General features: G+C 33.4%; 1 protein-coding gene across 4 annotated transcripts in view; it reads left to right on the top strand.

Annotated features, from left to right (window-relative positions):
• Nucleotides 1-21,655, top strand: part of LOC132201572 (neuropeptide CCHamide-1 receptor) — a 63,043-nt gene that overhangs the window by 2,655 nt on the left and 38,733 nt on the right. Inside the window, exons 1-3 of one of the 4 annotated variants that reach the window (XM_059627815.1) lie at nt 11,491-11,585; nt 12,373-15,332; nt 15,464-15,507. In XM_059627815.1, coding sequence (XP_059483798.1) covers nt 15,498-15,507 — 10 coding nt within the window. In that variant the 5' untranslated portion in view covers nt 11,491-11,585; nt 12,373-15,332; nt 15,464-15,497. Of the gene's footprint in view, nt 1-11,490; nt 11,586-12,372; nt 15,333-15,463; nt 15,508-21,655 lie in introns of those variants that run through there. The other 3 variants (XM_059627814.1, XM_059627816.1, XM_059627813.1) reach the window with 3 other exon arrangements.

Below are 21,655 nucleotides of genomic sequence, written 5' to 3'. Positions count from 1 at the left end.
TATTTAAACTTACTTGAACCAAGAGTTTGCATTGAAAGAAAAAAATAAATACTTTACTCCGATAGGAAAATAAATGTTGCTGGGAAACAATTTATTTTCATGTAAATACGATTGATTCTAATAGTCGTTTAACCCAATAAAATATGTAAATTTCAATTTTAGTAACCAAAGTAGTTAAAAAATTTGGCGATCATGCATGATTGATTGGCCATCCATTTATTTTCCTGTCACATGTCTATAGTATCTCTATTGTTTAATCTTTTTTTATCTACAAAAGTTGATCAAGTCATATAGATAGAGTACTAATAAAGTAATAAGTTAATAACTGTGCTGAAGGTCTGAGTATAATATTTTTTAGTAATTTGCTAAAAGCTTTTATTTTAATAACTTTTTAAAAGGTTTAATCCTCAACTCATGTTTTAAAAAAAATTTATATTATTTTTCATCTTGCGAATTTATTAAAAATTTGCTAGCATTTATTTATTTATTTTGTTTTCTATTAGAACTTGATGTCCTTTTCTATGTTACTTACAATAAATATTTTATACATAATACAAAAAAAAGTGCTTTTAAAGCTGTGACCTCTTCTAAACAAATTTTTGCACCGATGTCCAATCCTCAATTATTGGACGAAAATGCAATCAGTAGGCAAGATTTTCTACTTAAAAGATCAAATCTTCCGCGAATACATTTTTTTATACATATTTAAATTAGAAATCCGTAACTGATTTAACACCGTCATTATTGTGCAGTTCAAGTAAAAATCAGTTATTTAATGTTTGAAAGTAAAAATTTAAATTTCTATTATATCTTAAAAATTTTCATGTATAAGTAAAATTATTAATTATGAACTACACATATTAAATATCTTGACTTTGTCATGAGATATGGTCCTTAGGATAGATGCAAAAAATTTTGTAGTGCATTGGAAGGAAATTAATATCATCACTTCACTTTCCTATAATTTGAATTTTTATTTATAAAATAAACCAATCAAAATATATCATATTTGAGCGGCAAAATACGAGCGAAAACTTTCCCAAAACACAAGGTACAGTTTCCAATATGATTGATTTTTTAAACACATTAGAAATATTGTGCATTTGAAATAAATAATATCTGAGGGAATAGGCAAATAAAACTGAAACATCAAATTCGAATGGCAAGACTTCATAAACATTTGTTTGTTTATTTTCACCTCGCATATGTACCCAACCAATTCATGTTAGTGGAGAAGTGGCAGTGCCAAAGAAAACGGCAATAATGTCGCATGTATATGAAACAAAAAGAAGTTCGCTGCCAAACGCTGGGTTATATCGAAAGTACTTACTATAGCTATACGTGTGCCGCGGTTCTGTCATTAGCGAGCCCTGGCTGGCAGCCTCCGGAATATATAACAGATCCAAGTTTTTCCGCCTCAATAAAAGCTGCTCGCTGAAACGCGCACATGAACATTGTTAGTAAAACACATAGCGGAGCTGACTTGTCAGACAATGAGGCGAATACGTGTGTGGTACACAATATTAAATTTTCTGGTGTTTGATGGAAATTTCACAGGCTAATATTAGTCTTGGGAAATATCTTGTGACATGCCAGTGCCACCGCCTACAAGATTTTTGTTGAGAATTTTAATTTTGAATTTTGGAATCTGCCTGCGGAATGACATTTAACAGATAAAAAAATCTTATCAACGCGGGTCTGCTTATTAAATTCCAGATAAAGTGAGCAAACAAGTTATGTAGCAAGTTTATAAGAACATTTATTATTTGAATTAAGAAGGGCAGGAAAATTGCAAACATTATTTGCCAAAGGGGCATTTTTTTTATAGTTTTAAGGGTAATTGCTGAATTCCGAAAACGAAAACATGCCATTTTGGTTTTCAGACATGTTGTTGGGTATGATAAGAGATACCTCTCCCTAAATTTTCAGATGAAAATTTCATGTGCTTTTCCGGGAAATCGGATTTCCGAAAAAAACCAAAAAATGGAATATCTTTGTTTCTAATAAGAAATTTCAAGTACTCTTTTCTCTTCTAGACGTAACTTTTTATGCTGAACAACTTTGCCGTTGACAACTTTTGTGTAGGTCAAAGGTCAAGGTCACTAAATTACAAATTTCACTTTTGAACGCAATTTTCAAAAAGAAGCACACCTTTGATTTTTTTCTAGGTATCGGAAAAAATGTAGCCCCAAGTGTGTAGAACAATATACTTGATTTTCAAAATGGCATTATTTTTAGTTCAAAAGATAATTTTAAGTGAATATTAAAAAACTGATAAAAATCGCTATTCGGCAATAGAAATTAATTTTCAAACAGCAATAACTTAGTTTCTGTGAGAGATACGACCGTAGTTGTAATGACAAAAAGTGTTTTAAATTACTTTTTCTATCGAACCATGTATTGGTCATCCATGTTTGGTCACTTAAGGTTATTGACCGCAGTGACCTGTGACCTTAAAATAGGGTTAATAAAAATTGTGGCACAAAAAATTGAAGAATACTTTTCAAACAATGTTTTCGTATGAAATTTTATCCAAAAATATTTTTCTAAGGTCATAGGTCACTGGGGTCAATAACCGTAAGTGACCAAACATGGATGACCAATACATGGTTCGATAGAAAAAGTAATTTAAAACACTTTTTGTCATTACAACTACGGTCGTATCTCTCACAGAAACTAAGTTATTGCTGTTTGAAAATTAATTTCTATTGCCGAATAGCGATTTTTATCAGTTTTTTAATATTCACTTAAAGTTATCTTTTGAACTAAAAATAATGCCATTTTGAAAATCAAGTATATTGTTCTACACACTTGGGGCTACATTTTTTCCGATACCTAGAAAAAAATCAAAGGTGTGCTTCTTTTTGAAAATTGCGTTTAAAAGTGAAATTTGTAATTTAGTGACCTTGACCTTTGACCTACACAAAAGTTGTCAACGGCAAAGTTGTTCAGCATAAAAAGTTACGCCTAGAAGAGAAAAGAGTACTTGAAATTTCTTATTAGAAACAAAGATATTCCATTTTTTGGTTTTTTTCGGAAATCCGATTTCCCGGAAAAGCACATGAAATTTTCATCTGAAAATTTAGGGAGAGGTACCTCTTATCATACCCAACAACATGTCTGAAAACCAAAATGGCATGTTTTCGTTTTCGGAATTCAGCAATTACCCTTAAAACTATAAAAAAAATGCCCAAAGCAAAAGATTAGAGGAAGCTAGCTCTCTTTTATATCTTAAGAAATTAATTACAAAAAGGGAACACGCCACCATTCATAACCCGATTTTAATGAAACAAGCAAAATTTAATAAACAAAATTGCCGTAAACAAAATTTTAAAAATTGCGTTTCGTTTTAGTTTAACTTTTAATAAAATTTTGTATACAAAATTTTATTATTTTATTGCTCACTCGGTAAATTTTTATAGATGTCTATAATTTTTTTATGCTTGATAGTTAAAAAAATTCTAAGTTTCGTGATTATTTTTATTATTTTTATAATTTATTCTTTTAATATAAATTAGTATAATTTTTTACATTTTATAAATTGTTTTTTTTATATTTTAATTAATAAGTTTACAATACTTGAAATACTTTTTTTAAATTAAGTTTAATGTTTTTTATTTAGATATTTTTAATCATAATTATTTGTAATTATTATAACTTTATGAATTAAATATTTCTCTTTTAAAATTTAATCTTAACTATTGCTCATCAATGTTCTTAAATCTATGGAATCCTTTATAAAATGCCATGAAAAGTTAATAATATGGATTATGTGTAATATCGTGAGAGTGAATCAAGAATGGAAAAAAAATCAGTCTCAATGAAAATACTTAAATATTTTTCATTTGAAATTCATCTGAAAATGATGCAGATGTAAGAAAATTTATGAAAAATAAAGTACATATTAACATATATTTAAATTAGATTAGTTGAATTTATATTTTAATTGAAAACAAACTTGTACATACATATTATCAAGAAAATAAAGTCAAAAGCTTGACTCTTTAAAACTTTAGATTAAAATTATAAAAAAAAAATATGGATACAAACACTTTTTTTTTTTAATTCAGGAATAAAGAGGTTTTAGAAATTAATTTATATTTTGTCAATTGTTATTGTCTAGTTGACTTCCTATTCTTAATATAAATGGAAATTGGCTGGTGATGATTCCCAATCTGCAAATACTAAAATAAATGTTCTTCAACAATCAAGTGTTTTTTTAAATAACCAACAAAATATCTCTCAAGACGGATTAAAGCAAGAGTAAACTTTTTATTGCCAAAAGGATGTTTATGGGGCTGTAAAATAAGTAAAGTAAATCAGAGGTTAAAATAAACAAATTTTTATATTCGCCACATCGACCATTTCGTTCGTCATAATCCGCGAATTTACAACAGTGCCCGGCCGCTGAAACGCCCAACATAAATTTCTCCTCTAAACGAAATTCGCGCGCGCGTTTTTGTTTTTGTAGCAATTGCAAACATACACGCAGACGTCCCCATTTTTCCTGAATTACGACCCGAGAAAGGCACCATTGGGCATGAATGTTTATAGTTAGCATTTCAAATTCCACGTTTTCCCTTAACCCTCTGTGGGGTTGATACGCGCGACATGCAGCTCCTGTTGAATAATGCATCAAAAACGGCGAAACGCTTGGGCCAAAAACTTTTCTTTTTGCATATTATTGTGTCCGGTCTGGCTGTCTTCGGAGAGAAAAGTTGCAAGACACAGCGGCCATTGACAGCTGATGACCGGCAGACCGAAATAACCGTCCGAGATCACAGTTTATAAAAGCGACTGTTTTATGGTTGACGGCGGAAACCGCAACACTTAACACCATCCTCCGACCAGCCAAGAACCGCCCCATTCCTCAGCTCGACGAAAAAATTGTTATTCCACCCCGTCCGTCACTTTTCACTTTTCTCCTTCGCAACATACAAAAGCCAGAATTTTTATGAGCTGCTGCGGATTCCGCATTCCAGACAAAACACACACACAAGTGTCTTTTATGCAACTGCGTCTTATTTTTAATGACATCTGTGCTCTTTCCCAAGTTTGTGTGGACAAAAGGACCATGACATTGAAAGGAAAAACTTGGATGTGCGCGGAAAAAAGACAGACTGAGGAATGAAGCAACACAATTTTTTGTTGAGTAAATAAGCCTGGATGCGAAAATTTGTTTATTTTTAACTGATTTTTACTATTGATGGTTTCGAGCATAATTTTAAGAAAAAAAATTTGATTCATGGGGGATTGAATTTAAATTCGGCTTTTCCTCGATGGGTTTTTGTGAGTTTTTATTGTTTTAGAAAAACAATATCCTGCTCTACATGTTTCGGCTGCGGGCTGCAGCCATAATTCATGAGCTGTGAAAAACATTTTGACAAAAATTAGTACAAAATTAAATCTTTTTTCAAAAATTATTTTTCTTTCAAATTGACAATTTTTCGTGAACTTCTACTACAAAAAAATTTGATATTAAATTTTGTGGTTGCTGGAAAATACAAGTCGAGTTCTTTAAGGATATTGTTAATTTTTTTTTTATAAATGATTTATAATTGATAAAAACGATCTATTTTATTTTTATATTAATTTTAAGAAAAATATAATTTCAAATTCCCATTAAAAATGTATTATTCAATTGATTGAAATTTTAATAATAAGTCTCTAAGAGTAAAATTTTTGGTCATGGTGTTCGCCCTTAAACAAATTCATCAGCTAGAAAATAATAGCACATAATTTTTGAAGGATTTAAATACATAATGCGTCTGTAGCCGATATCGGTCGAGGTGAAAATGCTTTTCACATTTTATTCTTTTTGAACATGTATGTCCCTACATGAAATAATTATTTTTAAAAATTAAAAAATTATGTTTATAAAAAACATAAAAAAATGAATAAAAAAACTAATTAAAGAAATAAATGAATTAAAGGTAAAAATTTTTAATATTTAAAATTCTAAATAAATAATTTTATATTTGCAGCATTTTTATATATTAAAAATTATAAGTTAAAATAAAAATATTTAGAGGAAGATTTTTTTAACAATCAACAATAACTCACAAAACCCATCTATGGAAAGAAATTCTAATCACCATTAAAAATAGATTTTTAATAATTTCAACAAACTTAAAAAATTAAAATATTAGTAAATGTAATAAGGAAATCCGATTAAATCATCTTCATGGAGTTTTGTGAATTAAAGGCAACAACGGAGGCTAAACAATTTCGCTTGCTTTTTTGCTTCTATGCATTTCAGTAGCTGGTTATGACGCTGGGAAAGAGCCCTTTTTACAGCCCTTATTATTTCTTGCTTGGCCGGGCGCGTGAACAGTGAGCCATAAATCACCGGTGTGGTTTAAAAGCGTCGGCAAAAATTACCGCGAACGGGAAAATTGTCGCACCGCACCAACTGCGCGCGTGTACTTTTATTTCCAACGCCTTTGAACTTTTTGCACAGCACTTAAATTTTCTACTCTCTTTGAAGGTCTCCAAGGGTTGAAAGCGGGTCTTTAGGAATGCAAATAAAAGTCGGGGGTCGTTTCGGTGTAAGAAATTCGTTGCAATAGACAAGCTTTGCGTTTTAATAAATATCAACGACGACGTTATATTTGGTTGTAAAAAGTGTGCCGTCTGATGCACTTCGCGCGGCGTTTACAACTCGGCCGAGCCGCAATATCGCGGTGCTGCGCGCGCCTATGTTATTATTTGCCAGCCAAAAGCGCGCGCGGCCTGTTTACGACGACGACGACGACGAGCTCTTCACCCTTTATTGTTGTTGGACGAGCGGGCGTGGCGAGGCCTGTTTTCAACCCAAGCGTTGTAAAAATACCAAACGACGCTCTTTTCAAGAGAGACACATGCACCAAACAGTGCTGGAACCACCAATTATTAATCCTGAACTGTTCCTGAAATTTACAAAACTAGGGGTTGTAGAGTAAAATGATTAAATATTCGTTTCTATTGTTTCTAATAATTATTCACTTTTATTGATATTAAATTTTCTCAACAAAGTATTTTGCGCTTAAAATTGATTTTAAAAATACATTATATCACTATTGTCTGTTAAAATTTTTAAGACAATTGAGTAGAATTAACAATAAAAACCAATTAGTTTGATTTTGATTCAAACGAAATTATCAAACTTTTTGTTTGTCATGTCATAAAAAAATTTTCACTTAAAAAGTACATTATTAAAACGAGAACCAAACCTGTTAATTTTTTAGCCATTTTCAGCATTTGGATTTGCATGAATAATATTTAATTGTTAAATAGTTAAAAAATTTATTGGATGTAATTAAATAATTGCTTAATATTTGGTCAATGCTGTATAATAGTTTTAACAGTGTTAAAAATAAGTTGTTTTTCATTCTTTTTTTAAATAATTTAACCAAAATTTATTTTGTTTATTAATTGTTTATTATCTTTTTTACTCTATTTCTTAATATTTTATTTCTTTTATTTATAATGATATTCTTCAAAACATATTTATGTTCATAGTACTTGCAGCTGAGTGAAAAAGTTGTTTTGTAAAAAAGTATCAAGTTTAAGTATATTTTGTAATCATTGTTAATTAACACCCATAGTATCTATTAAGTAGATAATTACACTGTTTTTTTTTATCTTGATTGAAGAAATAAAGAATTTTGTTTTAAAACATTTAGTTGCAAATTGTGTTTATTAATGTATCACCGGGCATTCTCTGCCCAAATACATCATCCATACGTTCAATATTAATTTATAACATTCATAGCATGAGAAATAAGTCACGAAACAAAAATTAGTCAAAAAATCAAATGCAAAGAAAGTTTTATCAAACTTTTTACGTCTCTTAAGTTTTTGGCCCTGCTAGTGTCAAGATCCATCGTAATTGGCCAACTTTCTTGGCTTCGGCTAGCTCCTGGGCACGGCGGATTCATTTCTTTTCTCCACGAGCTCTTCCACTCTAGTGGATGGAAATAAATTCTTTATTGACTAGGAGAGCGAGCAGAACGCAATGTCGGACGCTTAAAATATTTCCTACGAGAGTTTATAGACGCGGGTGGCCGGCGATTAAAGCCCCCGAGGAAATAACACAAAAGTTTCGACACGCAGACAATAACACACCCTGCGTAGATTCACGGCTTGTACATTAAATTGAGACGTAAATCACAAGAAGTTTTGAATTCAAATAGATTAATTAGCAGGCTTTATTTCCAAAATTAAATTCCGTTGAACGAGCACACGTCGAGTTGGAACAATTCCAGGAAGTTCATAGAAGCCGTTCGTATTTATCAGCGCTTTTCACACCATTAATCTGACACGTAAACCAAAACACCGATTTTTTCCTGCATAGTGACAGAGTGTGTTTTTCCAAATGTAAATCAGCTCGCTGGAAAAATAACAAGCAAAAAGTCACAATGAGGACGTATGGTGTCAATATTTACTGCTCCAATTTTTATGGAAAAATAATCATGCTCTGTAAAATTTGCACTATAACTACTTTTTTGTATTTTTTCTAAATAAACCAAAAATTTCATTAACTCTTCATAATTTCAACAGCAATTTTCAAAAGCAATTTTGTTTAGTTTTAACGTGTTTTGGACTTTTTGTAGTCATTGTTATATAATTTCTATTTAAATCAGTTGCATTTTAGTAGTGATAATTTCAGAACTTTTTATTTCGGTTTGGTGTAAAAGTAATAAAATGATACAACAGACTGGATTTGGATGTGCAGAAAAGTGACATCAAACTGCGTTTTTAAACTTTCAAAATTATGCAATTTCTACACAGCTGTGTCGTGCAGGTTGCATTTAACCGAGCTATTTTTATTAGTCGATTATTAAAAAAGTAAATAAATAAAATTTTGCGTTACACATAAAGAAAACCACTCAATTATTGGAAAAAAGCCCTTCAAAGTCTTCCTTTCAGGTTTGAATCATCCCTTTAGAAGAGAAAGAAACCGCAAAACAAGGTCAATAAAATGCAGCCGATCCAATAAAGAGTACCGCAGTCTATTTTCCCACAGATGCATTAAAGGATATAGAGTGGTTTGTTCACTGCGTCACCGTCGGATGGATTGCAATTCGTTTCTTTGAAGCCGCGACCTTTGCTGCAGATCAACTTTGCCTTTGCGACTGCAGAACATCGAATTACACGAAAAACGAATCAAAAAGCGTGACTCGGATTTGCATATGAAATAAACGGGCCGTTTGCATGCGGAGCAGCCCTAATGGATCCGAGAGTAATTAGAGAGGCGGACGACTTTTTGATAATGCGATTAGCGCGGGATATTTTGATTCGGACAAAGGCGGCGCCAGCAGGCGCCGTCTACGCGCTTCGGAAATTTAAATAAATAAATTGCAAGTGCGGAAAGTGGTTTTGCAAAGGCAACGATTACGTTAAATATAGAAGAAACTCTCCTGAGAGCGCTCCTCTCAAGCAGTTAGAATCGCTTTTTGCCGCACTGCTATCTGATTAGCTAATTAATTAAGCAACTCGTGCGATGAGCGGCACTGATCGCATTAAGCGGGCGGTCTCTTTGTCTCTGGGAAGCATCGGCGGTGGAGAGAGAGAGACACGTTCAAAGCCAGTCTACACGCTCTGAATTCTGTCATTGAGACACATGGAGACACGCACCAGGAATACCAAATCAAAGTGATAAAACCATGAGACTTCTTGATATCTACAAAGGTTATTTTAAACAAGTTTTTTGGATCGAATTATTAATTATTAGTTTTAATTTTAATAATAAATCATTTTATAATATTATTGTTCAGTTTGTTCTGAAAATCGTTACGTTTGTGTTATAGAAATTAAAGAATTAATATTTATTAATTATTTATAATAATCCTAAATTACATTTTTCAAATTAAGCATACTTAATTGTCATCTAAAGTAGTTGAGGTGCAAAATTTATGTTGTTAAATGGGTTTATGCGGCAATTTAAAAAAAAAGTAACAAAGCTCCTGAGACTTCATATTTTTAAGTGGAAGTAATTTAATGATGCATAATCAGGCCGTTGTTTCCTCATCAAAATTTTGAAAATTTTCATTTAATTTTTATGCAGATGTTTTACAAATTTTGAGCTAAATTGAAGTAGCAATTTTTCATATGCAGTGGACCAATGAAATTTATAAATAATAAAATTCAAATTCAAATCGTGCTTGCAATCGTTAGCCTAATTAGAATGCAAAGGAGAATATCTGAAAATAGTTTCATTAGTTTCAATGCGGGCTCAAGCTGCTTGTCATTATTTTAATTTCTCTCATGTGCAAACGGCATTGTTTTGTTTTATTGAAGTTGAAATAATTTTACAACTAGAGACGGCAGTGCTCCTCTTCTTCGTACGTTGCAAAAGTTGAGGTATTGCGTTGCTTCTTGTGCAATGAGAGTTCTATACCTGCTTTATCAAAAGGGATGAGCGTCTCATTAAACTAATTAAACTCGCGGCGTATTGTGCTATTGCGCGCGCTTCGGCGATAAAAATTGACGCTATCTACACGAGGAGCGAACAAGCCCGGAATTTATGAACACATGCACGTTCAAGCAAAGGAGCCGAGATAAAATGTTATTTGCTGTGCTCGCGTGACTGCTCTCTTTATCTGCACGCGAGAGAGCCGCCCGCGCGTCTAACAACAATTATTCTCCGCGCAAATCACCTCAAAAATCAATACGGAGACGCGCACGTGCTAGCCGTGGGAGGATTTTCCGATTCATTGACAACACGATTCATTAAAATAGTTAAAAATAAATTTTCATTTTTCGCATTGCTATTTTCAGCTGCTTGATAAAAATTAATTTGAATCGATGTGAACTAATAGAAAGGCAGACTATTTAAATTTTTAAACTTTTTTTAAGTTTCCATTTTGGTCTTTTGTAACAGACTATTTAAATCTACTTTTTACTTAATGAAGTCAAATTTGTTGTCTTCCTGTCAGTTTAAATCGTTTTGATTGTGTTTCTAAGAAATTTCAAAATGATTTGTGTTTATAGTTGATGCTAAAAGGGCTTCAATCAGCATAAAATCAAAGCAATTAGTTCAGATAATTCGCTTTGTGTATTTTATAAAATTTCAAGTGCCGCTGAAAAATTCTGTCACTAATTTTAATCAGGGTCTTGAGTTTAATAAATAATTAACTTTTGTCAATGCCAGTATGATATTTTATTAATTGTGTTTAAGTCTGAAAAAATGTATATGTTTTTTACACATTTTAATGCGGGAATGCAGAAGTGCATTTCTATTTGTATGCACATTTTGTGTTGAAATCGGTCAGCGTGTGCAGACTGCTCGTGCTGCCTATTAATCCGCCTAGCTAAACAAAAAAATTGCAACGAGTGTGCCGCGAGTATTGGGTCGGACGGGAAGTGGAGAGCAAAAGGGCAAATGCGAAGTGATGAGTTGCGAGGTCAGTGAGGATTTCCATCGCGAAATTACCAGCTCGCCGCAACCGAAGCAGAATTTTAATTGAGATTTTTCTCGGCTGCCCATGCGCATACTTCGCCGAGATTGAGGAAAATAAAAATTTCTGCAAGAGAGAATTTAACATTGCTGAGATAATGATTCGTGGAATGCGCATTCATTTAATCTGTGCGACGAACTCCAGGTGATATAACATTTTAGCCTCATCGCGTTTCAAGTCTCGAGAAGACTGACTGACGCTTTGATGATTCGCTTAATTTAAGTTTTAGGTGACAATTTAAAGAGAGTTGATTAACGCCCGTCGCTTGAGTCAAAGATCTAAAAGAGTTACTTTCCATGAAATAATTTGTAATCTAGTCATTCTCACTCAGCAGTCTTTGAAATCAGAAACCATCTAGAGTGGGTGTGAAAAAAAGAGTCTTCAACGTTCGACGAAATTGTAAGACCTTAAAAAAATTATGACTGCAATTTTAGAACTTTTTTAATGATATTAGAATTTCAAAACTAAACAGAAGTGCATTTGAGCTCTTTATTATGATTGGTTTGGTTTGGAAATTCCTAAAAAAAAATTTTATAAATTTGAATTTTGCACATTTTTGCAATAAATGGTCATTTAATTAATATATCAGCTAAAATTCAGTTCTGATTAAGGTAGAAAATTTGAATTTAGATGTAAAATATTTAGCACAACCTCAAAGTTTAAAAAGAAATTAGAGAAAATGAGGCGTCAGCGTGTGCATTGTTTGCAGACATGATTCTGCGTGAGAACAAGAGGCTGCTCAAAAACAAGGCCGCGGACGAATCTCTTTAGCCCCGGCGAGATTAGGCGCTTGTAATTAATTTATGCAGGCAAACAGGCCTCGTAGACAAACACTGGAACAAAAAGTGTCCTCTCTCTCAATTGTTTTTATCGCACATCTCTCTGCGTCGACGTTTTTTCCCGACAATAAAAACTCTCTTCTTTTTTGCAGTCTCTGCCGTGGATGGAGAGATGAAATATGTGCACTCTCGGCGCGCGCTGTCTCTGCTGGGTGCATTAAATCACACGTTGAACGTCTTCCTCTCGATATCAAGCGATTTACTTTTTCAATTTGCATGCAACCGTGAATATGTAATGCCGCATGGGAGATACAAACTACTCCGCGAGAAGATGCTTTTTATCCATATTTTTCCCTCTGCTTTGCAAACACTGGATTCAATATGAATATGCAATTTCGAAGCACTTCACTAGAAAAACGACTTCCACGTTGCATTTGATATTGAAGGGTTTAAAAATACATACAAGACTCCGGTAACCGTTAAGCAATGACTTATTTTGTTTGATTCCAATATGAAATGTCACAAAAAAAATGGAGTTTTTGCTGATTCAATTTTGGAACTTTGATTCAGAAATTAAAAATGAGATGAATCTCCTTGATTTCAATCCCACCTGGTTAACAAAATCTTAAGTTAAATTTACTTGAATAGATTTTTTTTTTATAATTTTAACCAAATTGCTTTTGTAAGTTTTGATAGAATTAGTCTATTGGCATCAGTCTGGTTGGGTTTTAATCAGCAATCTCCGTTTTATTTAACAATAAATTTTTTTCTGCTGCTAATGCACACAGTGAAATTTTTTCCCAATATTTATCAAAATTTTAATTAGACTTGCATACAACTTTTTTCTGCTGCTTAAGTCATCAAATGTGCCCAAATCATGTATTTTTAAATGATTTATAATTAAAAATTATAATTGACTGAAGCAGAATTATGTAAATTTGGCTAGTAAAGATAAAAAATTCGTGAATTTCAAAGGAAAACATGCATAAGTTTAATATGATTGTAAGATAAAATTGTGAATAATTATAAACCTTCTGCCAAACTTGAATTAATTTAGCTTCAAAGCTACTTTATTGTGATAGAACAAAGTTAAAATGAATTTAAGTTCATCATGATAAATCGCTACAATTGTGGTACTAATCAGTGCTGATTTGAAGATAAGTAGCAGACAAATAAAAAAAATTCAAATTTTAATTTGTGCAAATTTTTTAGCCTCTTTAAATATGACCATTTTTAATATAAACCAATTCTGAATTGAAGCATCAGGAAGCAAAAAATTCAATTAGTAAGTCAAGTGATTCAAATTCCTTTCACGCGGTGCTGCCTAATTGGACAATTAAGTTGCCGCGTTTGCCGAGCATTAATTTTAATTTGGCTGGCAGGGCGGCCCAGTGTTATATTTTATAAGCTCTGCTCGGGGGACAAATAATATACGCGTGTATAATGGAATGGCGCGCGCTGTGGATTTTCGCCGTTTGAAGCGGCCAAATATTATTCATCCCTTTTACGAGCGGACGTTAACGGGCGCCGCTCTTCGAAACAACAAACCCTTGTTGCGAATCCATTTACGGCCCCAATTCGAGCTCATTAGCCTGCGTTAGGACTCGAGGAGAGCGACCGACTCTCCGTTTAACGGACGAGGATGAGCGCTCGCGAGAAGAATAAGAGCACTCAAGACCGTAATTTAATGACGAATGAGGCTAAACTCCCCCGAGGAGGGGGTGCAGGGGTAAAGGGTGAACGATAGTTGTAATTTCAAAACGCTTGAGGGGTGCCTCTTTCAGCAAGACGGGCTTAACTCGATAATTACAAACTCATGATGAGAGTGCAAAGAAAGTGAAACGTTCTCTACAAAATGGAATTAGAAGTTTACGTCACAAACTTGCAAAATGTATAAATCTAAAAATTGCTTCCATTCCAATTTAATTGCAAATATATTATTTAATAATCATTCACTTAAATCTGAAATTCGTGATCGAGGAACTGATAAATTTGTTCTTAAATACAATTTTGAGAGAAAACTGTTGAGCAAAAACTTCTTTATGGATTGTGCTTTCATCCGTGAATTAAGAGACTTAAAAAAGTGACTTTCTATAAACTTTCAGAATTTAAAATTTTGATTCCATTTTTAGTTTCAGAAAAGATGAATTAGGGTTTTTGGGGGAATATTTCTGGTCTTAAATTTCAAGTTGAACAACCTTGCTTTCAATATGAAAGGTTTTTTTTTCAAAGATCTCTGATGAAAAAGTAAAAGTTTGATGATCATATTTTTAAGGGGTAAAAGAAAAACCTGAAAAACACGCAAAATTTTGTTTACTTGGACGATTTCCAATCTGTAATTTGCATTCGTTCTTACGTTATTATGCGGCTCTAAATGTCAGAAGAATCAACTTTTTCAAACAAATAATTATATGTTTTGAATCGTACCAAGTTCGATTATTTCTAGATTATTTTTTTCTGCAAGATTCAATTTACTCTGCAAGAAATGGGATTTTTTGAGGTGCTAAAAATATTTCAAATTATTTAATGAAACAAACTCCCAAAATTTATTTATTCCAACAATAAAGCTTTCATTCAAAGCGTTTTTTTTTTCCTTTCCTTTGGCCAGAAAACTTATGTTATTTTTGCACTTTTTCACTCCTTTCTCCGAATTCCGCAAGATTTTTTTTTTTCACCTCTGATCCGATTCTACGACGTTTGCAAAACGGACGCGATTTTTGTGCCGAGTCGGCGGTCAGGTCGGGGGGTTGATTTAAGAGTTGACGAGGCCCAGGTGGGGGCGATTTGCGAATGCCTTTGGCCGCTGCACAATGGCCAATTGATCGTCGGACACACGAGCGGCGCTGGAGGAGCGATAAATTTGAATCTGGCCGGCGGGCGCTGGTGCAGATTGCGTCCATTAGCGGCCGAGGATGCTCTTTTACGGCCAGACCCTTGGGAACTCGCTCTCGTAAACACAGCCGCGGGCCAGATAAAAGCGCAGGACCTCAAAAATTCGTCATTCGACGGCGTTCGCTTCTTCGGCCCCCGAGCCAAGCAGAGTGCGAAACGAAATTATGGGCCCACTTTTCTTTTACGTGCCCCCGCAAAGTGGCCGTCAAGAGAGAGATAAGTACGCCGGAAAGAAATCCTCCGCCGCCAGTGGCGAAATCCGGAAGGAGGAAATTTTCTTTCGTCTTGCTACGTTTTTTTCAGTTTTCCGATTCGGATTTTATTTACAAATAATGTAAATTTATGTTCCAGGTGTTGAACCTTTTGCGGAGGCAGAAGAAGAAACATGGCGTCAGGTATGTACACTTGATTTTCACTCTAAAATAAGCACCTGGTCGATGCGAACGGCTCCTGCGTGGGTTGTAAATTTTACATCAGATTGCGTCGCGAATTTTGATTGCTCTCTAAATGGGGAGAATTCCCGCGCGCGTCCTTCGTCGTTTACCGACTCCAAACTAATGGATGGAGAACGTCTCTGATATGATATATCTAAATGTTTAGAGAGATGACTATTGGATAGATGCTGCAGCTGGGGGTTGTAAAGTTGACAGATCCAGTCTAAAGTTTCATAAATTTTACAAAATGATAACATTTTCAGCCTTGGTGGCTCAAGTAAATCAAAAGGGTAGTAAATTATTGATTATAAATATTATTTGTATTGTCATTTATTGAAATACTTTTAGAGCCAGAACTAGAAATAATTTGATTTTACTAAAAAAAGAAAATTGATAATTGGAAACAAATGTAGCAAAATATGGCTTGAAATGTTTTAAAATGCAAACAAACACAGTTCTTTTTATTTGTCTAGAGGGAAAATCCTATGAAACACAAAAAGGTGTAAAAAAATTTGCAAATACAAAATATTTCAAAATTTGAAAGCATCTTCTTGAACGACTCCTGACAGTTTCATTTCGTTTTTGCTAGAGTCAAAAAAAATTTAAATATAATATCCGATTTCGTTTCCATATTTTTTCTACATACTTCATTCACCCATTTGTATGATAATTTGGATTTAAAAAAGGGAAGGAAAAATTTTGACATGCACGTTGCCGTGACATGCCTATTTTGCATTGATTTCTTTCAGCTCTGATCTCATTCAGTGTCATACAACTTTGCGTCTGACGATATACTGACGAAATACTGACGAAAATTGAAACAAATAATTGCATAAAATTTAACTTTTTGTGCAGTCATTTCAATAAAATTCAGCTGAACATTGCAACTTTTTAAACGATGCTATTTACTTTCACGATTGTTTGTATACAAGTTTAAACTAACATTTAAAAAGCTCAACAGAGTCAGGATTTTCCTTGCAGAAAAACTTTTCGAGCGAGACAGATTTGCTGACGTCACAGGCGCGCTGCAAAATAAACAGGGGGGTTTATTCGTTTGAAATTATTCTATGCGAAAAAGTCGAAGCGCGCACAGGTGATGCTGCGGGCGCCCGTATGTTTTTTGGCTGAGGCGCAAAAGTACGAACGCCCTTGGTCAGCGCCTTTTTTATTTACGACTTCGGGAAAATGTAAATAAAGATAAAGAGAGACGCCTCAAGTGTGCCGGCTCGGGCAGAAAAAGAGGGCAGCCGCGCAATTCAAAGTAACTGCTGCAGATACTCGCCCGCGAGCACAAAAAGTGGCGAATTTTTCTGCCAACCTGCGCCACCAGCAATCGATACAACTTTCCGTCTCACCGAGTAATTCTACTTTCACAATCCCTAATCGATGTTTTCAACTTAAACAATTACCTTATGTACTTATTTTTAAAGTTTTTAATTCACTCCTATGAGAATAAAACTCTTCAGGGTAAATTGAATTCCGAGCGAACACGACCATCAACGTGGAACGCATAATTTCAGCAGCGGATTTACGACGTGACGCAAGACTTGGAGCACTAAGGGATCTAACTAACAGTAAACTTTGTGCAAACTGTGAATAATGTGACGGAAAAATGGGTGTTGGCGCAAAAAATGCTGCATAAGCGAATAAGGCAATATTTACTACTCTTCAGCATGCCAAAGTTTCTGCAAATGGGTAGTTTGAATACATTTGAATGTCTGCATTTTTCTCTCATTTGGTGATTAATAGTAAAAGCATATTCGGTGCTCGAGATTTTTAAATAGAAGATCTCTTGAAATAAAAATTGAAGGGAACAATTAAAAAATCATAAATTTTGGTCTGAGGAGCTCAGCGAGTTGACGAATTAGTGGTAAATAGTAGTAAATGAAAAATCGCTGTTTGAATTTTTTAAATTGAAGGTCTCTTGAAATAAAATTAGAAGAGAACAATTAAAAAATCATAAATTTTGGTCTGAGGAGCTCAGCGAGTTGACGAATTAGTGGTAAATAGTAGTAAATGAAAAATCGCTGTTTGAATTTTTTAAATTGAAGGTCTCTTGAAATAAAATTAGAAGAGAACAATTAAAAAATCATAAATTTTGGTCTGAGGAGCTCAGCGAGTTGACGAATTAGTGGTAAATAGTAGTAAATGAAAAATCGCTGTTTGAATTTTTTAAATTGAAGGTGTCTTGAAATAAAATTAGAAGAGAACAATTAAAAAATCATAAATTTTGGTCTGAGGAGCTCAGCGAGTTGACGAATTAGTGGTAAATAGTAGTAAATGAAAAATCGCTGTTTGAATTTTTTAAATTGAAGGTCTCTTGAAATAAAATTAGAAGAGAACAATTAAAAAATCATAAATTTTGGTCTGAGGAGCTCAGCGAGTTGACGAATTAGTGGTAAATAGTAGTAAATGAAAAATCGCTGTTTGAATTTTTTAAATTGAAGGTCTCTTGAAATAAAATTAGAAGAGAACAATTAAAAAATCATAAATTTTGGTCTGAGGAGCTCAGCGAGTTGACGAATTAGTGGTAAATAGTAGTAAATGAAAAATCGCTGTTTGAATTTTTTAAATTGAAGGTCTCTTGAAATAAAATTAGAAGAGAACAATTAAAAAATCATAAATTTTGGTCTGAGGAGCTCAGCGAGTTGACGAATTAGTGGTAAATAGTAGTAAATGAAAAATCGCTGTTTGAATTTTTTAAATTGAAGGTCTCTTGAAATAAAATTAGAAGAGAACAATTAAAAAATCATAAATTTTGGTCTGAGGAGCTCAGCGAGTTGACGAATTAGTGGTAAATAGTAGTAAATGAAAAATCGCTGTTTGAATTTTTTAAATTGAAGGTCTCTTGAAATAAAATTAGAAGAGAACAATTAAAAAATCATAAATTTTGGTCTGAGGAGCTCAGCGAGTTGACGAATTAGTGGTAAATAGTAGTAAATGAAAAATCGCTGTTTGAATTTTTTAAATTGAAGGTGTCTTGAAATAAAATTAGAAGAGAACAATTAAAAAATCATAAATTTTGGTCTGAGGAGCTCAGCGAGTTGACGAATTAGTGGTAAATAGTAGTAAATGAAAAATCGCTGTTTGAATTTTTTAAATTGAAGGTGTCTTGGAATAAAATTAGAAGAGAACAATTAAAAAATCATAAATTTTGGTCTGAGGAGCTCAGCGAGTTGACGAATTAGTGGTAAATAGTAGTAAATGAAAAATCGCTGTTTGAATTTTTTAAATTGAAGGTCTCTTGAAATAAAATTAGAAGAGAACAATTAAAAAATCATAAATTTTGGTCTGAGGAGCTCAGCGAGTTGACGAATTAGTGGTAAATAGTAGTAAATGAAAAATCGCTGTTTGAATTTTTTAAATTGAAGGTGTCTTGGAATAAAATTAGAAGAGAACAATTAAAAAATCATAAATTTTGGTCTGAGGAGCTCAGCGAGTTGACGAATTAGTGGTAAATAGTAGTAAATGAAAAATCGCTGTTTGAATTTTTTAAATTGAAGGTGTCTTGGAATAAAATTAGAAGAGAACAATTAAAAAATCATAAATTTTGGTCTGAGGAGCTCAGCGAGTTGACGAATTAGTGGTAAATAGTAGTAAATGAAAAATCGCTGTTTGAATTTTTTAAATTGAAGGTCTCTTGAAATAAAATTAGAAGAGAACAATTAAAAAATCATAAATTTTGGTCTGAGGAGCTCAGCGAGTTGACGAATTAGTGGTAAATAGTAGTAAATGAAAAATCGCTGTTTGAATTTTTTAAATTGAAGGTCTCTTGAAATAAAATTAGAAGAGAACAATTAAAAAATCATAAATTTTGGTCTGAGGAGCTCAGCGAGTTGACGAATTAGTGGTAAATAGTAGTAAATGAAAAATCGCTGTTTGAATTTTTTAAATTGAAGGTCTCTTGAAATAAAATTAGAAGAGAACAATTAAAAAATCATAAATTTTGGTCTGAGGAGCTCAGCGAGTTGACGAATTAGTGGTAAATAGTAGTAAATGAAAAATCGCTGTTTGAATTTTTTAAATTGAAGGTGTCTTGAAATAAAATTAGAAGAGAACAATTAAAAAATCATAAATTTTGGTCTGAGGAGCTCAGCGAGTTGACGAATTAGTGGTAAATAGTAGTAAATGAAAAATCGCTGTTTGAATTTTTTAAATTGAAGGTGTCTTGAATTAAAATTAGAAGAGAACAATTAAAAAATCATAAATTTTGGTCTGAGGAGCTCAGCGAGTTGACGAATTAGTGGTAAATAGTAGTAAATGAAAAATCGCTGTTTGAATTTTTTAAATTGAAGGTCTCTTGAAATAAAATTAGAAGAGAACAATTAAAAAATCATAAATTTTGGTCTGAGGAGCTCAGCGAGTTGACGAATTAGTGGTAATTAGAAGTAAAAGAAAATTCGCTGTTTGTATTTTTTAAATTGAAGGTTTCTTGCAATAAAAATAGAAGGGAACAATTAAAAAATCATAAATTTTGGTCTGAGGAGCTCAGCGAGTTGACGAATTAGTGGTAAATAGTAGTAAATCAAAAATCGCTGTTAGAATTTTTTAAATTGAAGGTGTCTTGCAATAAAAATAGAAGGGAACAATTAAAAACTCTTAAATTTTGGTCCGAGGAGCTCAGCGAGTTGTCGAATTAGTGGTAATTAGAAGTAAAAGAAAATTCGCTGTTTGTATTTTTTAAATTGAAGGTTTCTTGCAATAAAATTAGAAGAGGAAAATTAAAAACTCTTAAATTTAGGTCTGAGGAGCTCAGCGAGTTGACGAATTAGTGGTAAATAGTAGTAAAAGCAAGTTCACTGTTAGAATTTTTTAAATTGAAGGTGTTTCGCAATAAAAATAGAAGGGAACAATTAAAAAATCATAAATTTTGTCTGAGGAGCTCAGCGAGTTGACGAATTAGTGGTAAATAGTAGTAAATGAAAATTCGCTGTTTGATTTTTTTAAATTGAAGGTCTCTTGCAATAAAAATAGAGGAGAAGAAATAAAAACTCTTATATTTAGGTCTGAGGAGAGGTAAAACTGTCTATTTTATTCAAGGGATCTCTTGTAATTTAAAAATTAAAAATTTACTCATTTCTTCTATTCCATTCCTTCCACTGTTTGACCGCTTTGCTGTCAGGAAGAAGGCAATTATGTCTAGTTACTCGCATGGTTAAGCATTAGAAGTGCAAGTTTGCAAGAAGTACTTTTTCTGTCTCTTGCAAGGCTAGTGGAAAAAAGCGGACAAAAGGTGCGCGCAAAAATTAAAGCCATAAATTCCGCCTGCTTTAAGAGAAATCTAAAAATAGTGCAGGGCACAACGCTCTTATATACTTGCGGCCCGTCAAGACTCCATTCTCTCCTCGCGCTTTACCCGCCGAGTGAAAATTTAATGGGAATTTAGCTCTCGACCTGTGAATAAGAACATTTATTATGTTGCTCGGCTGCACTGTTTGAAAAAAAACCTCTTTTTTTTCTCAGGCACACGACAGTCGTAAAATATATCGAATTACCTTTTCGCGTTACGCAGTCATTCCATATTTTTTTCCTTCCGACGCCGCGCCCCGGGAATATCGAGTTTCGGTCAGCTTGGGGAGAAACACTTCTTTTCCTTTTGTTACGTATTGTGAGGCACGGATGCTGATAAAAATCTCCAAATATTTATATTTACAAATATATAATTGAAATCCGTGCTTGTCAACGTGGCTCTGAAAATTCAATATCCGCCGTCAGCAGTCGAGCGAAATCCTCCGCCAGCGAATTAACCACCAGCGCGGGTTAGTGAAATGCACACATTTGCGAAACGCCAATCAATCAGCATCGAAAATAATAATGAAAAATGTTGACAAAACAAAAGTGTCGCTCCGAGTGACGTCATCTGAGAATGGCCTGCAGACAATGGCCACCAATAATCACGCTCGATCAGCATCAAGTTGATTGATGTCCGAAAAACACCTGATGCGCGCTGTCCGGACAAGCTACCGCCGCACCAGCCAATTTATCGCCAATTTGCCGTGCATGATGAATCGATTTACGTTTTCCATTGCCAAGAGGCAATAATTCTGATGCACGGTCGAAATAAATATTGATCGAACCGGAATTGATTTTTATCACAGGAGGATCTATA

This window comes from Neocloeon triangulifer, unplaced genomic scaffold (assembly GCF_031216515.1).
Source record: "Neocloeon triangulifer isolate White Clay Creek 2 clone unplaced genomic scaffold, ASM3121651v1 ptg000014l, whole genome shotgun sequence".
NCBI lineage: Eukaryota > Metazoa > Arthropoda > Insecta > Ephemeroptera > Baetidae > Neocloeon > Neocloeon triangulifer.
Note: the sequence above shows the minus strand (reverse complement) of the source record. Positions and strands in the feature narration are given on the sequence as shown.